Genomic DNA, 16,470 nt, shown 5'->3' with positions numbered 1-16,470 from the left:
TGACAGGTTGCCATTAATCATATGATATCTATATATAAGTTCTTAATAGACATTTTTATAGTTGCTTTATATTTGCAACCCCTGCCCCGCCCCATCTCTAAATGTGTTCACTTTTGACTTGTGCATGATGTATTACATACCACGAACTAGTATTTGATTTTATGGTTATGGTCTTCTGTTTGTCTTCTGTCTGTATGTCTGTCTTTAGATTATAAACTCCTTGAAGCCAGGAATCATGGCTGGCTGACTCATGCCGTGTAGTACCTTACAAGTACTGGTTGATGACTGCTTTTTTATGCTGGTGGTGATTGGTGATGATGCCTTTATTTTGTATTATATCATTAGGATCAGGATAATACTTTAATTCTAGCTCTTTGGAAAATAAAAGTGATGTCTTAAGGTACTTCAGAGTTTCTTCTACTTTGAACTTTTAAGTGAAGTGTTTGGGAAGGAAAAGTTAAGCAGTAATGTCTTCTTATTGTCTTCCAGCATTTGCTCTTGCAGAATTAATTGACAATTCATTGTCTGCTACTTCTAGAAACACTGGTATTAGAAGAATACAGATCAAATTGGTAAGATAATAATACTATAAAGAAATTTAACTTTCCCTTTTATAAAAGTACTACAAGTTGGTTGTAGAAATTAGAAAACTAAAAATAGAAATAATTATCTGATGTCTTTTCAATATTAAAATTTTTATGTGCCCTTTTTTCTATAAATATGTATACATGTATGTGTGATCATAGGGTACATTTTGGTTTTTTTGTGATCTACCTTCCCTTGGCGTTACAATATAGACATTTGCCATATCATGAATATTCTTTTTTTTTTTTAAGATTTTATTTATTTATTCATGAGAGACACAGAGAGAAAGAGAGGCAGAGACACAGGCAGAGGGAGAAGCAGGCTCCATGCAGGAAGTCCAACGTGGGACTCGATCCCGGGTCTCCAGGATCACGCCCTGGGCTGAAGGCGGTGCTAAACTGCTCAGCCACCTGGGCTGCCCTATCATGAATATTCTGCAGTGTAATGTTCCATTGCTATAGTTTAATTTGTTGACTGTATTATAAATTATGTATATTTTGTTGAAGATTTAGATTTTTTTTCTACATTTTTGTCATTGTAAGCAATGCTGGCATGAACATCCTTATAGGTCTTTGTATATGTCTCTAATTAGTTCCTTAAGCTAAAATCTAAGAAATTGAATTTCTGGATTAAAGGACATGAAGAATTCTAAGGCCTTTGATTTATATAGTATCTTTTAGTAAATTGTAATACATTTACACTTACACCAGCAGTGTATGAGTGAGCCCATTTAATTCTTTAATTTTTAACTTTATATATTTTTGATAATGATTTGACTTTTCCTGTCTTTTTGAACTTATTTTGCAGCTTTTTGATGAAACACAAGGAAAACCCGCTGTTGCAGTGATAGATAATGGAAGAGGAATGACCTCTAAACAGCTTAACAACTGGGCCGTGTATAGGTTGTCAAAATTCACAAGGCAAGGTGACTTTGAAAGGTTAGAAAACTTTACTCACTTTTTGATGGGCAACTGGGAATTTTAATAAGGGCTTATAAGAACTCTTAATATTTCTTTAGTTGTACATGGTGTGTTGGAGGTTGACATTATCAGTATATATATTATCACCACATATACTTAGATTTTTTTTACATAATATGTTTATTATCGATAGAGACAGTCAAAACTACATAATATTATGTTCTTCCAATTCTTTTTGCATTTCCTAAGATACGTAGGGGTTATCATGATATCTTAAGTACTTTGGAACTTTCCCCCTTACTAAAGTTTGATGAGAGCTGTTTGGCTCCTAGAGCAGTAGGATGGTTTTATTTTTTAATTTTTTTTTAAAGATTTTAATTATCCATGAGAGACACAGAGACATAGGCAGAGGGAGAAGCAGGCTCCCTATGGGGAGCCCGATGCAGGACTTGATCCCAGGACCCCAGGATCATGACCTGAGCCAAAGGCAGACACACAACCCCTGAACCACCCAGGCTCCCAGTAGGATGGTTTTATTTTTTTATTTTATTTTTTAATTCTATTTATTTATTCATGAGAGACAGAGAGGGGGTGGGGGGCAATGGGAGAAATAGGCTGCATGCAGGGAGCCCGATGTGGGACTTGATCCCAGGTCTCCAGGATCACGCCCTGGGCAGAAGGCAGCGCTAAGCTGCTGAGCTACCTGGGCTACCTAGGATGGTTTTAAACTAAGCTTTAGAAATCATCTGATGCCACTTGCAAAGTGTCTAAATGAACCACGTTTGTTCTCTTGACCTCTCTGTTGCTTTTCTTTTTCTTCTTTTTTTAAAGATTTTATTTATTTGAGAGAGAAAGTGGGGAGAGGAGCAGAGGGAGAGGGACAAATAGACTGCACTGAGTGCAGAGCCCAATACAGGGCTCAATCCCATGACCCTGAGACCATGACCTGAACCGAAATCTAGAGTTGGGGACTCAACCAACTGAGCCACCCAGGCACCATTCAGAGCTCTGCTTTATAGAATATTCATAGCTGTTAGGGAATAGAGTCTAGTCAGAAGTTTTGTATCAGAATATGCTTGTAGAAAGTACCTGAATGAGGATGCCATAGAGGAAATAAAATATACTGGAAGTTGTGAGGAATATAAAGATTCAGGTCTTTGGGATATTAACTGAATTCCAGTGAGAGCTGTTTTTAGCTATGTCATGTACTTCAGGTAACATACTTTGGAAGAATATGTTGGTATTCTTATTAAGCAATATTTGTTTATGTCTTGTTTAGCTCTTTATTATGTTAAAGAGAATCACCCAAATTTAAGGATTAATCTTAACAAAGTTAAAAATTAATATAGTTAGCACATATGCCTTCTTGTTTCTGTAATTTCAACACCCACAGAGTTTTTTTCTTTGTTTTTTTTTTTAAGAGGTGGCTTTCTTTCTTTCTTTCTTTCTTTCTTTCTTTCTTTCTTTCTTTCTTTCTTTCTTTCTTTCTTTCTCTTTCTTTCAGATTTTATTTATTCATGAGAGAGAGAGAGAGAGAGAGGCAGAGACACAGGCAGAGGCAGAAGCAGGCTCCATGCAGGGAGCCCGATGTGGGACTCGATCCTGGGGCCTCAGGATCACGCCCTGGGCCAAAGGCAAGCGCTAAACTGCTGGGCCACCGGGGCTGCCCACCCAGAGTTTTTATCGAATTTGTAAAGACTTACAATGTCATAGTAAGAGGCACTATAATGAAGAAGGGCTCTGAAATCATTTGGCCTGGTTTGAATCTAGCCTTAATAATTCTGTGACATTGGTTAAGGTATTTTACTTCTCTGAGTTTCAGTTTACATATCTGTAAAATGTGGATAATACCTCATAAGGTTTTGTGTAAACCACATGAATGAATTCTTACATTGTATGAAATCCTTAGGATAGGGTATAGTAAGACATCAGTAAATATAAGCTATATAAGCTATTATATTAGTTACTACTCTCTTATTCTTAGCTTCAAACTTCTACAGCCATTCTTTTTCATTATATTCGCAAGTATGTGCCACTTTAAGGATTTATAAAATATCCATAGAGAAGGCAAAGACCACTGTCTTTTATAGCCTTAGGATAGAAGTTAGCATGTAGTAGAAATTATCAGGTGGTAGATTGGCAGCTTAGAAAAATGTCTTAAATGAAATGGAAGATAAAGAAGTGCTATTTATAATGTTAATCTTAACCGAATTAATGGGACATGGACTTTGATTTTTCTCTAGGTCTTAGCACAGCCTAAACCTTTAAACTTTAATGTTAGGGAAATTTTAATTTTTGATAAGAAGCTTGCTGTTGCTTTCGTCCTAGGTTTTTAGGTATTAGGTTAGTTAACCATCCGCTGTTGTAGCTATTATATACCCATACTGCCTTTGAGTCTGGTGTCAGTCCTTTGACATACCCACTCTGATTTCTGTTAATTTCACATGCTTCTCCTCACTCCCCTAACTTCTACTCCTATGGAAAAAATTACCAGTTGCTTTTCTGTTTCCAGTTAAGTTTTTACTGGTACAAAGGTGGATGTCATAGGATATAGGCTATGGAAGAAAAGAAAGGAAAGCCTAAAATTATAAAACAGCTGAGTCTGCTGACCTGTCTCTTACGTTGTAGAGAAAAACAAACACAAAAAATTTATAAGCATGCCAGTTATGGATTATTGCTGTTAAGATAATATCAGATGATATGTTAGAGCCTGATGGACATCTTTTAAGGTAGATGAGGGTCTCTTTGAGATTGCATTTGAATTGAGGCTTGAATAATTAGGAGAAAACAGCCAAAGATCTGGAGGAAGAGTACCCTAAATAGAGAGAACACCAGGAAAGACAGACTCTGAAATTATGATCAGCTTGTTCTGTTTGAGACTGAGGAAGGAGACAAGTGTGGTATATGAAGGGGAGAATAGGAGGAAATGAAGTGAGAGTTCTAATTTGCCAGTATTCTTTATGATCTCACTCACCTTGCTACTACCCTTCCTCCCACCCATTTTATATGGAAAAAGTTAAAGCTAACAAGTTGAAAGAGCAATATTAGGAAGCATATGTCCTTCGCCAAATTTATTAGTTGTTAATGTTTTGTCACATTTGTTATCGTCTATCTAGATGCACGTACACATTCTCTTCCTAAATCATTTGAAATTATCTTCTTCACAAGGACATTCTCAACCATAATACGACTATCATATCTGAGAAATTTATCCTTGATTCAAAATATAAAATGTCCATAATCAGGTTTTTCCCCTTTTGTCATATCTCTCTGGATTCCTTTATTCTACAATAATTTGTCACATTTGTGTCTTTAACGATACTGGTTTTTGTTGTTGCTGTTGTTGTTTTTGTGGATTTCAGGCTAGTTGCAGAAAGGTCCACAACCTGAATCTGAGTATTTCCTCAGCACTGTTCTTTTCCTCAGCATTTGATAAACATTTCCAAACTTACAGAAAAGTTTAAATTCTTCAGTGAGTATCCAGATACTTATAACAACTTTCTACCATTGACCATTGGTTTCTCATGTTATCTATCCTATTAATCATCAGTTCAGGTTTTTAATTTTTTAAATTCAAAATAAATTACAGATATCTGTAAACTTTCTCTTAATGCTTAAAGTTTTGATACCATTATCTAGAGTCTGTTTTTTGAGGTAAAATTTACAGTGAAATGCTTACATCAGCATAAGCTTATCTTCTTTGAATTTATTTACTTTTTATGGACATGGAATTCATATACCATAAAATTCACCATATTAAAAGGTGTACAGTTCAGAAGTTTTAAGTTTAGTCACAAAGTTATGCAGCCATCACCACTAATTCCAGAACATTTCCATTACTCCAAAAGAAACCCTTACCCATTGTAGTCATTTCTGTGACCCTTTACCTTCTCCCTCCCTCACTAATCACTAGTATATTTTAAATAGTTGTTGGTTTGATTTTTAGTTTTTTTTTGTTGTTGTTGTTGTTGTTGTTTTAGGGATTACAGTTAACATCTTACAATGCAGTTTGGATAAATACCAACTTACTTTAAGTAAATATGTAAAAACTTTGCTCCTATATGGCTTCATTCCCCTCCCACTCTTTTGTTATTATTTTTATATAAATGACATCTTTATACATTGTAACTACATCAACATGGTTTTATAGTTACTGCTTTATGCACTTTTATCTAAGATAGAAGAATTGTAAAAAGGACAATCTTCAGTAACTATTTTGGGCAGATCTACTAGCAACAGATTCCTTTAGTTTTTGTTTATCTGGGAAAACCTTAACCTATCCTTCATTTTTGAAGGTTGATGGGTTTTTTCTTTTAACACTTTGAAGATGTTAGCGTATTGCCTTTGGTTCCATGGTTTCTGATAAAGAATCAGCTGAGTATCCCTTGTGTGTGACTAGTCTCTCTGATTTCAAGATTCTTTTTGTCTGGCTTTTAATAGTTTGATATTGATGTGTCTCGGTTTGGATCTTTTTGAGTTCATTCTCCTTGGTGGTTGTTGAACTTTTTGGATTTGTAAATTGTTTTTCATCACATTTGGGGAATTTTTTGGCTCTTATTTCTTCAGATAATCTTTCCTTCTTTGGCTCATGTTATCGATATATCAATATGCTTGATAGTGTTCTATATGTCTCTGAGGTTCTGTTCATTTTGCTTCATTCTTTTTTCTTTTTGTTCCTCAGACCGAGTCTCTCAATTGACCTCTATTTAAGTTCACTAATTCTTTCTTCTCCCAAATCAGATCTCCTCATGAGCCACTTAACTGAATTTTACCTTTCAGTTATTTTTTCTTTAAATAGCAGAACTTTCATTTGTTTTTTTTTTTTTAAATAATTTCTATCTCTTGTTCTCTATTGGCTGAAACATTGTTACTGTTCTCATACTTCATTATTTACTTCATGATTTCTGTTCATCGAATGCATTTATTTACTTATTATTTATTTTTAGATGGCATTTTATTAATTTTTTTTAAAAGATTCTATTGATTTATTAATGAGAGACACAGAGAGAGAGGCAGAGACTCAGGCAGAGGGAGAAGCAGGCTCCATGCAGGGAGCCCTAAATGGGACTTGATCCTCGGTTTCCAGGATCACGCCCTGGGCTGAAGGCAAGCGCTAAACCGCTGAGGCACCCAGAGATCCTCACTGAATGCATTTTAAAATAGCTGATTGAAACTTTTGTCTTGTATGTTCAGTGTCTGGGCTTTTTCTGATACAATTTCCGTACTGCTGTTTTTCCTGTGTATGGGTTGTACTTTAATATTTTTGTCATGGCCCAATGTTTTTGTTGAGAATAAGACCATTTGAATAATAAAGTATGGCAGCTCTAGAAATCAAATTCATCCCTTTCCTCAGGGCTTGTTGTTTGTTGCTTCTGGTTGTTGTTGTTGTTGTTGTTTGTGTAGTTACCCCTCTAATTCTGTAACATCTGTATTATTATTTTTTTAAGATTTTAAAAAATTTATATGAGAGAGAGCATGTATGAGGGGTGGGGGTGGGGGAAGGAGAAGCAGATTCCCTGTTGAACAGGGAGCCTAATGTGGAGCTTAATCCCAGGACCCTGAGATCATGACCTGAGCTAAAAGCAGACACTTAGCCAACTGAGCCACCTAGGCACTCCTGTAACATCTGTCTTCTTTATCTTGTGTTGTCACTGAAATCATTATGTAACTTAGTGGTCAGCTAATAATTGGACATTTCCCTAAATGTCCTGAACCATTAAGTCTTTCCAGCTTTTGTCAAGGGATTCTATCTGCATATTTGAGTATGTTTTTAATGCTCTTACAGGAACTTCCTGGCCAGGAAGTTTACAACTGTGTCTTAGTCTTTAGTTCTTGCTTGCACAGAACCTCAAAGTCAGCCAGAAATGAGAGATTAGGGCCTTCTGAATGCTTTCTTGAGCATGTATATAGCCCAGTATATGAGTATGACTTTTTCTAGTCTCTTGAATATGCTGGAACTTTTAAAAGTCACTATGGACCTCTCATTCTCCAGCTTTTCCTTGTAAGTTTTTGGCCAGATTCTTATTTTCTCCTGATTATTTTCATTGCCTTAGTCAGCTGTGATCGTAAACAATTGCCACTGATTGTTTTTGACAAATGACCCAGTGAAAAAGTGGTTCATAATGATTAAGTTCTGAGTTAGGTGAAATAAAGACAAAGCCTACAAGTGGAGGTTCCTAGGGAATTGTCAGACAAATCTAATAATGACAATTGTATGAGGAAGGGGCTTTGGGGGAACTCCAGGGACTCTGGGTGGCTGGTTTCCACCATCTATTACAAGGCTATCAGTTTTCAAGGCTTCTGTGGGGCTGGTGAGAAGAAAATGGGACAGGGCATGTAAAAACACCACAGAGCTCACTGTTCTTACTGAGATTCAGCTGTGTATCTTGAGTAAACGCATCTTGGATTGTTCCAAGCCTTGAAAATGTTGATTTTGACAGTGTTTTCAGATGTTCTCATTGTTTTTATCAATGAGCAGTTTTTCATAGATTCATACTCTACCATTATGGAAGTGTTTACTTTGTTAACTGATTTTTGACACATGCATTCACCTGTGTAATCTAAACCTCTATTGACATGTAGAACATTACAAGAATAGAAAATGTGCTCATCATCACTCAGGCTCTATTATAATCATTGTCTTAGAAGTTAAATTAGATACCTAAGAACGTGTGTTCACTTAATTATTTTGTGGAAGAAAGAAGTAACACATTAGGTCTGCTGGGTGGTCTTAATTCAGATGTGTTAGATTAGAGCTACTTTCTGCACTTTCAACTTGCTCAGCAATTACAAGGTTCTCAATTTAGGGAGCTAATGGTTTTGGAAAATAAAAATAGCATGCCACATGGCTCACTTCCCTTGCCATTTTTTAGGCTATAGAAATAGACCCTCGACAGGATTTACCCTAATTTTCCTAAAGAAAAAACTCCTCTGTCTTCAGTATATTTCTGCTAATTAAGATGAACTTTCATTTACTTTGATATTTGTGCTGTTTGAATTCAGAGGGTGAGTATGTAATATTTAGGCATCCTACTTTAATTTGGTTATTTTCATTGTGTCACACAGATTTATTCCAGAAGCTGTAATAGGAATCTGGCCATTTGTCAGTTATGTTGAAGGTGAATCTTTCTTTATTGTGGGGTTATTCCCTTTGGTAGATTTGAGACCGAGAGATATAAATATACATATGTAGTCACTCTACCCTATTTCCTGGCAACCACTTATATTATTTTTAGTTTCTTTTACTAATTTGATTACCTCTCCTATTCCTTTTTCTTTCTTCCATCCCCTTTTGTGATTTGTTTCCTTGCAATTTTGTTTCTCTCTTCTAATGGAATACTCTTATTTCAAAAGATATAGTGTCATTTTACATGTATCAAGAATATGAATGAGATATTTTTTGAAATTCTTTTGTACTGTGATGTGAATTTATTCCTGAGGGAAGTGATTTTCTAAATTCTCCAGAAGATTGCTTCTGTAATGCAAAATTTATCTTAAGGTCTTAGATTATTTTCCTCTTTTACTTACCTTTATGAAGGGGTATTTACATAAGCCTTGAAGGTGAATATAGGAAACTTTGTGGACTTATTTACAGAAGTCTGGAACCTACTAGAGGTTTGTATTCTCAACCTTTTTTTTTTTTTTTGCCATGATAGAGTTTTTGTTTAGGTTAGGTTTGCATGGATGGTTTGGGTTGAAAGGAGACTTATTTCCTGGTGACTATGTCCATTCCTTCTCAGTGAACAGAATTTCTTAGTTTTGAATCAATTTAAGTATGTGTGTGTTGTTTTATCTCTCAGCTCCTCTCTCTCTAAACTTTTGTATACTTCCCATATATGTTTTAAGATATATTTGGGGGTGGGCAGCAGGTATTTTCAGCCTCTTTCCTAGTATTGCCATAGTAATTAAAGTCTTAGAACCCGTTTACTTTTTCTTAAAGATTTTATTTTTAAGTTACCTCTTCAACCTACGTGGAGCATGAACTCACAACCTCAAAAGCAAGAGTTGCGTGCTTCAGGTGCTCTGACTCATTTTTTATTTTTCTTAATAGATGTAAGGTTCATAGAATTTGATTAATTACAAGTTTTGGTTTATAACAGTTCATCAATTCAGGCATTGAATTTTTTAAGGTTTATTTATTGAAAAATTTAATAAGCTGAAAAACCAGAATTTACCACCCAAGCCAATGAGTAGCACATTTTCTGTAACTTATATCTGTGTGCTCCCTTGTTTTCGTTTTTCTTCCCACCAAAGTTAATCACTATATTGAATTGTTTTTATTTTTTTAGAAAACCTAGTTTTGTTTGGTTTTTGATGCTGCAAAATATGATAGTCATACTATTTGCAGTTCTATGAGGGACTTGTATTTTCACTTAAAATTAGGTTACTAAAAGTTTAACTTTGTGTGGGTTTGTAGTTTATTCTTTTTCATAATCATTAATGTTCTTTTGCATATACTTAAATCATACTGTATCCAGTCTCCAGTCAGTGAGCATTTGGATTCTCCTAATCACAGTTATTAGCATTATGAGTAGTATACTATTGTCCTATAAGTTGTATGATTGTTTGTGCATGTGTGTGTATAACTGTTATGTAGTGCTATATATGTTTGCCAGTCCAAATCTACCTAAGTTCTTAGATACTAGAAGGGAATTTGTGGGTTTTGAAGATGAAAGCTCCAATATACAAGGTAATGGCAAATTGTTCTTGTTGTTTTAGAGATTTTATTCATTTAGAGAGAGAGAACGGACTAGAGGGAGAGAGAGCACAAGCCTGGGACGTGCAGAGAGGATCAGGGGGAGAGGGAGAAGCAGACTTCCTGATGAGCAGGGAGCCTGACTCAGGGCTCAATCCTGGGATTCTGGTATCATGTCCTGAGTCGAAGGCAGATGCTTAAGCAAATGAGCCACCCAGGCTCCCTGGCAAATTGTTTTCTAGTGTGATTATATTTATTTATTCACACTTCCATCACTTACAAAAGTTTGAGTTTTTTTTTTCTTTTTTGAAAGTTTGAGTTTTTAAACTCACTTAGGAAGCCATTCGAGTCTATTAAGCTTCTTGCAGGAGGAATTTTTAACTATTGCTTTGATTTCTTTAATAGAATTAATAGGAATATTTAGGCTATTATTTACTTACTTTTGGTAAGTTATATTTTACTCAGTCCATTTCATTAATTTTCAAGTTTATTAGTGTATAGTTATAATGTTTTCAAAGAAACAATGTTTGCTTCAATAAATTAAAAATATGTTTTCTGGTTTCAAATTCTTTGATTTCTGCTCTTATATCCTTCTTGCTTTGGGTTTATTTTAGCTTTTTTTGTAGTGTCTTGAGTTGTGGAAGTTTAGATAAATCTCAAATAATCTAAGATGAATACTTTGTGCTATAAATTTACTTTTTCTCTTTATTATTATTATTTTTTAAAGATTTTATTTTATTTATTCATGAGAGGCACAGAGAGAGAGAGGCAGAGACACAGGCAGAGGGAGAAGCAGGCTCCATGCAGGGAACCTGACATGGGACTCCATCCTGGGTCTCCAGGATCACGCCCTGGGCTAAAGGCGGCACTAAACTGGGCCATCGGGGCTGCCCTTATTATTATTTTTTGAGAGAGGGAGGTGGAAGAGGGGCAGAGGAATAGGGAGAGAGAGAATCTTAAGCAGGCCCCAAGCCCATTGTGGAGCCTGATGCAAGGTTTGATCTCACAGCCCTGAAATATGACTGGAGCTGAAATTAAGGTCAGATGCTTAACTGACTGAGCCCCTTAACCCAGGTGCCCCTAAAATTTTCTTTTAAGAACTACTTTCACCACATCTCACAAGTTTTGATAATACTATATATTGATTTTCCTAGAGTTTGGTGTATTTTTTATTTCCTTAGCAACTTGTTCTTTGATCTATAGATTGTTTTAGGAATTTTACTCGAGTAAAATTTCCAAGTGTTCTTAACATACTTTCATTTTGTCTTTATGTTGATGTCTAGTTTGATTTTATTATGGTCAGAGAACATACTCTATATATACTCTTTGAAATGTGTCAAGATTTGTTTTGTGCTCCAAAATATCTGTTTTGGGGAATTTTCTGTGTTTCCTAGAAAAGAATATGTATTCTGCTGTGGTTGGGAGGAGTGTTCTGTAAATGTCAGTTTGATTCCATTGGTCGGTGATGTTGTTTAGTTCTTTTATATCCTTGCTGGTTTTCTGTGAGGTGGTGACTAAGGGAGGGATATTGAAGTTCGCCACTTATATGCAGGTATGTATATTTCTTTTTTCAGTTCTCTGAATTTTTGCTTTGTATATTTTGAACTTGTGTTATTTTGTGTATACATATGCTTGTTATACATTCTTGGTAAGTGCATCCTTTTATCATTATGTAATGCTATTTTGTCCCTGGTAATTTTCTTGCTTTGAAGTGTAATGGTACATTAAATAGAATTGGCATAGTGAATTAAAAAAGTAACCCAACTGTATATTGTTTACAATAAACTCATTTCAAATATAATGTTATAAGTAGGTTAAAAGAAAATGGATGAGAAAAGATATACCAGGCAAAATATGAATGAAAAAGAAAAGCTGACACTTTTTAAATTCACTATGCCAATTCTATTTAATGTACCATTACATTTACTATGATTATTGTTATATATATTAGGCCTTAAGTATGTCCTGTTATAACTTCTATTTATTCCCTTTATTTTTCATTTCTCTTCTCAGACCTTTTTATGTATTACTTGAACATATTTTTCTATTCTATATTTTACTATTTTCTTTTTTTTAAATTTTTTTATTGGAGTTCAGTTTGCCAACATATAGCATAACACCCTGCTCATCCCGCCAAGTGCCCCCCTCAGTGCCCATCACCCAGTCACCCCAACCCCCCGCTCACCTCCCTTTCCACTACCCCTTATTCATTTCCCAGAGTTAGATGTCTCTCATGTTTTATCACCCTCACTGATATTTTCACTCATTTTCTCTCCTTTCCCTTTATTCCCTTTCACTAATTTTTATATTCCCCAAATGAATGAGACCATATAATGTTTGTCCTTTTCCGATTGACTTATTTCACTCAGCATAATACCATCCAGGTCCATCCACATCGAAGCAAATGATGGGTATTTGTCGTTTCTAATGACTAATATTCCATTGTATATGTAGACCACATCTTCTTTATCCATTCATCTTTTGAGGGACACTGAGGCTCCTTCCACAGTTTGGCTATTGTGGACATGCTGCTCTAAACATCGGGGTGCTGGTGTCCCGGCATTTCACTGCATCTGTATCTTTGGGGTAAATCCCCAGCAGTGCAATTACTGGGTCGTAGAGCAGATCTACTTTTAACTCTTTGAGGAACCTCCACACAGTTTTCCAGAGTGGCTGTACCAGTTCACGTTCCCACCAACAGTGCAAGAGGATTCCCCTTTCTCCACGTCCTCTCCAACATTTGTTGTTTCCTGTCTTGTTAATTTTCCCCATTCTCACTGGTGTGAGGTGGTATCTCATTGTGGTTTTGATTTGTATTTCCCTGATGGCCAGTGATGTGGAGCATTTTATCATATGCTTCTTGGCCATGTCTATGCCTTCCTCTGTGAAATTTCTGTTCATGTCTTCTGCCCATTTCATGATTGGATTGTTTGTTTCTTTGCTGTTGAGTTTAATAAGTTCTTTATAGATCTTGGAAACTAGTCCTTTATCTGAGGGGTCATTTGCAAATATCTTCTCCCATTCTGTAGGTTGTCTTTTAGTTTTGTTGACTGTATCCTTTCTTTTGCTGTGCAGAAGCTTTTTATCTTGATGAAGTCCCAATTATTCATTTTTGCTTTCGTTTCCCTTGCCTTCATGTATGTATCTTGCAAGAAGTTACTGTGGTCAAGTTCAGAAAGGGTGTTGCCTGTGTTTTCCTCTAGGATTTTGATGGAATCTTGTCTTACACTTAGATCTTTCATCCATTTTGAGTTTATCTTTGTGTCTGGTGTAAGAGAATGGTCTAGTTCCATTCTTCTTCATGTGGCTGTCCAATTTTCCCAGCACCATTTGTTGAAGAGACTGTCTTTTTTCCAGTAGATAGTCTTTCCTGCTTCGTCGAATATTAGTTTACCATAAAGTGGAGGGTCCACTTCTGGATTGTCTATTCTGTTCCATTGATTTATGTGTCTGTTTTTGTGCCAGTACCACACTGTCTTGATGACCACAGCTTTGTAATACAACCTGAAATCTGGCATTGTGATGCCCCCAGCTATGGTTTTCTTTTTTAATATTCCCCTGGCTATTTGGGGTCTTTTCTGATTCTACACAAAGCTTAAGATGATTTGTTCCAACTCTCTAAAGAAGTCCGTTGTATTTTGATAGGGATTGCATTAAATGTGTAAATTGCCCTGGGTAACATTGACATTTTCACAATATTAATTCTTCCAATCTATGAGCATGGAATATTTTTCCATCTCTTTGTGTCTTCCTCAATTTCTTTCAGAAGTGTTCTGTAGTTTTTAGGGTATAGATCCTTTACCTCTTTGGTTAGGTTTATTCCTAGGTATCGTATGCTTTTGGGTGCAATTGTAAATGGGTGCAATTAATTTACAATTGATTAATCAATCAAGAAATTGATTCCTTAATTTCTCTTTCTTCAGTCCCATTGTTAGTGTATAGAAATGCCACTGATTTCTGGGCATTGATTTTGTATCCTGCCACACTGCTGAATTGCTGTATGAGTTCCAGCAATCTTGTGTTGGAGTCTTTTCCGTTTTCTATGTAGAGTATCATGTCATCAGCAAAGAGGGAGAGTTTGAATTCTTCTTTGCCAATTTGAATGCCTTTTATTTCTTTTTGTTGCCTGATTGCTGAGGCTAGGACTTCCAGTACTATGTTGAATAGCAGTGGTGAGATTGGACATCCCTGTCTTGTTCCTGATCTTAGGGGAAAGGCTCCCAGTGCTTCCCCATTGAGAGTGATATTTACTGTGGGTTTTTCATAGATGGCTTTTAAGATGTTGAGGAATATTCCCTCTATCCCTACACTCTGAAGAGTTTTGATCAGGAATGGATGCTGTATTTTGTCAAATGCTTTCTCTGCATCTAATGAGAGGATCATATGGTTCTTGGTTTTTCTCTTGCTGATATGATCAATCACATTGCTTGCTTTATGAGTGTTGAACCAACCTTGCATCCTGGGGATAAATCCCACTTGGTCATGGTGAATAATCTTCTTAATATATTGTTGGATCCTATTGGCTAGTATCTTGTTGAGAATTTTTGCATCTGTGTTCATCAGGGGTATTTGGTGGGGTCTTTGTCTGGTTTTGGAATTAAGGTGATGCTGGCCTCATAGAATGAATTTGGAAGTACTCCATCTCTTTCTATCTTTCCAAACAGCTTTAGTAGAATAGGTATGGTTTCTTCTTTAAACATTTGATAGAATTCCTCTAGGAAGCCATTCTGCCCTGGACTTCTGTGTCTTGGGAGGTTTTTGATGACTGCTTCAATTTCCTCCCTGGTTATCGGCCTGTTCAGGTTTTCTATTTCCTCCTGTTCCAGTTTTGGTAGTTTGTGGTTTTCCAGAAATGTGTCCGTTTCTTCTAGATTGCCTAATTTATTAGTGTATAGCTGCTCATAATAAGTTTTTAAAATCGTTTGTATTTCCTTGGTATTGGTGGTGATCTCTCCTTTCTCATGATTTTATTAATTTGAGTCTTCTCTCTCTTCTTTTTAATAAGGCTGGCTAATGGTTTATCTCTCTTATTAATTCTTTCAAAGAACCAACTCCTGGTTTTGTTGATGTGTTCCACAGTTCTTCTGGTCTTGATTTCCTTGAGTTCTGCTCGAATCTTTTTTAATTCTCTTTTTTTTGCTGGGTGTAGGATCTATTTGCTGTTTTTTTCTCCAGCTCCTTTAGGTGCAAGGTTAGCTTTTGTATTTGAGTTCTTTCCAGTTTTTGGATGAAGGCTTGTATTGTGATGTATTTCCCCCTCAGGACGGCTTTTGCTGTATCCCACAGATTTTGAACGGTTGTATCTTCATTTTTATTAGTTTTTGTGAATCTTTTTAATTCTTTAATTTCCTGGTTGACTATTTCATCTTTTAGCAGGATGGTCCTCAACCTCCACGTGTTTGAAATCCTTCCAAACTTCTTCTTGTGATTTAGGTCTAAATTCAAAGCATTACGGTCTGTAAATATGCAGGGTACGATCCCAATCTTTTGGTATCGGTTAAGACCTGATTTGTGACCCAGTATGTGGTCTATTCTGGTGAAAGTTCCATGTGCACTTGAGAAGAATGTGTATTCATTTGCGTTTGGACGTAAAGTTCTGTAAATATCTGTGAAATCCATCTGGTCCAGTGTGTCATTTAAAGCTCTTGTTTCTTTGGAGATGTGTTTAGAAGATCTGTCAATTGTGGAAAGCGCTATGTTCAGGTCACCAAGAATAAGTGTATTATTATCTAAGTATGTCTTTGGTTATTAATTGATATACTTGGCAGCTCCCATATTTAGGGCATAAATATTCATGATTGTTAGGTCCTCTTGTTGGATAGATCCTTTAAGTATGATATAGTGTCCTTCTTCATCTCTTACTACAGTCTTTGGGATAAACTTTAATTTATATAAGGATGGCTACCCCTGCTTTCTTTTGAGGACCATTTCAATGGTAAATGGTTCTCCAAACTTTTATTTTCAGGCTGTAGGTGTCCTTACGTCTAAAATGAGTGTCTTGTAAACAGCAAATAGATGGGTCTTGCTTTTTTATCCAGTCTGAAACCCTGTGCCTTTTGATGAGATCATTAAGCCCATTCACGTTCAGTTACTATTGAAAGATATGAATTTAGTGTCATCATGATACCTATTCAGTCCCTGTTTTTGTGGATTGTTTCCTTGGACTTCCTCTTTCTTTTACAGAGTCCCCCTTAATATTTCTTGCAGAGCTGGTTCGGTGGTCAGATATTCTTTCAGTTTCTGCCTATCTTGGATGCTCTTTATCTCTCT

At 35.9% G+C, this 16,470-nt stretch overlaps 1 protein-coding gene across 11 annotated transcripts in view; it reads left to right on the top strand.

The window, feature by feature from the left end:
• SMCHD1 (structural maintenance of chromosomes flexible hinge domain containing 1) overlaps positions 1-16,470 on the top strand; it is a 146,357-nt gene that overhangs the window by 13,721 nt on the left and 116,166 nt on the right. For all 11 annotated transcript variants that reach the window (XR_013381228.1, XR_013381227.1, XR_013381226.1 and 8 more), the window contains exons 4-5: positions 490-572; positions 1,393-1,523. Coding sequence is in view for 5 of the 11 variants with exons in the window: in XM_077900179.1 (XP_077756305.1) it covers positions 490-572; positions 1,393-1,523 (214 nt within the window). In the remaining 6 variants the exon portion in view is untranslated. The remainder of the gene's footprint in view (positions 1-489; positions 573-1,392; positions 1,524-16,470) is intronic.

Source organism: Canis aureus, chromosome 6 (assembly GCF_053574225.1).
Source record: "Canis aureus isolate CA01 chromosome 6, VMU_Caureus_v.1.0, whole genome shotgun sequence".
Lineage (NCBI taxonomy): Eukaryota > Metazoa > Chordata > Mammalia > Carnivora > Canidae > Canis > Canis aureus.
This window is presented reverse-complemented; position numbering and strand designations above follow the sequence as displayed.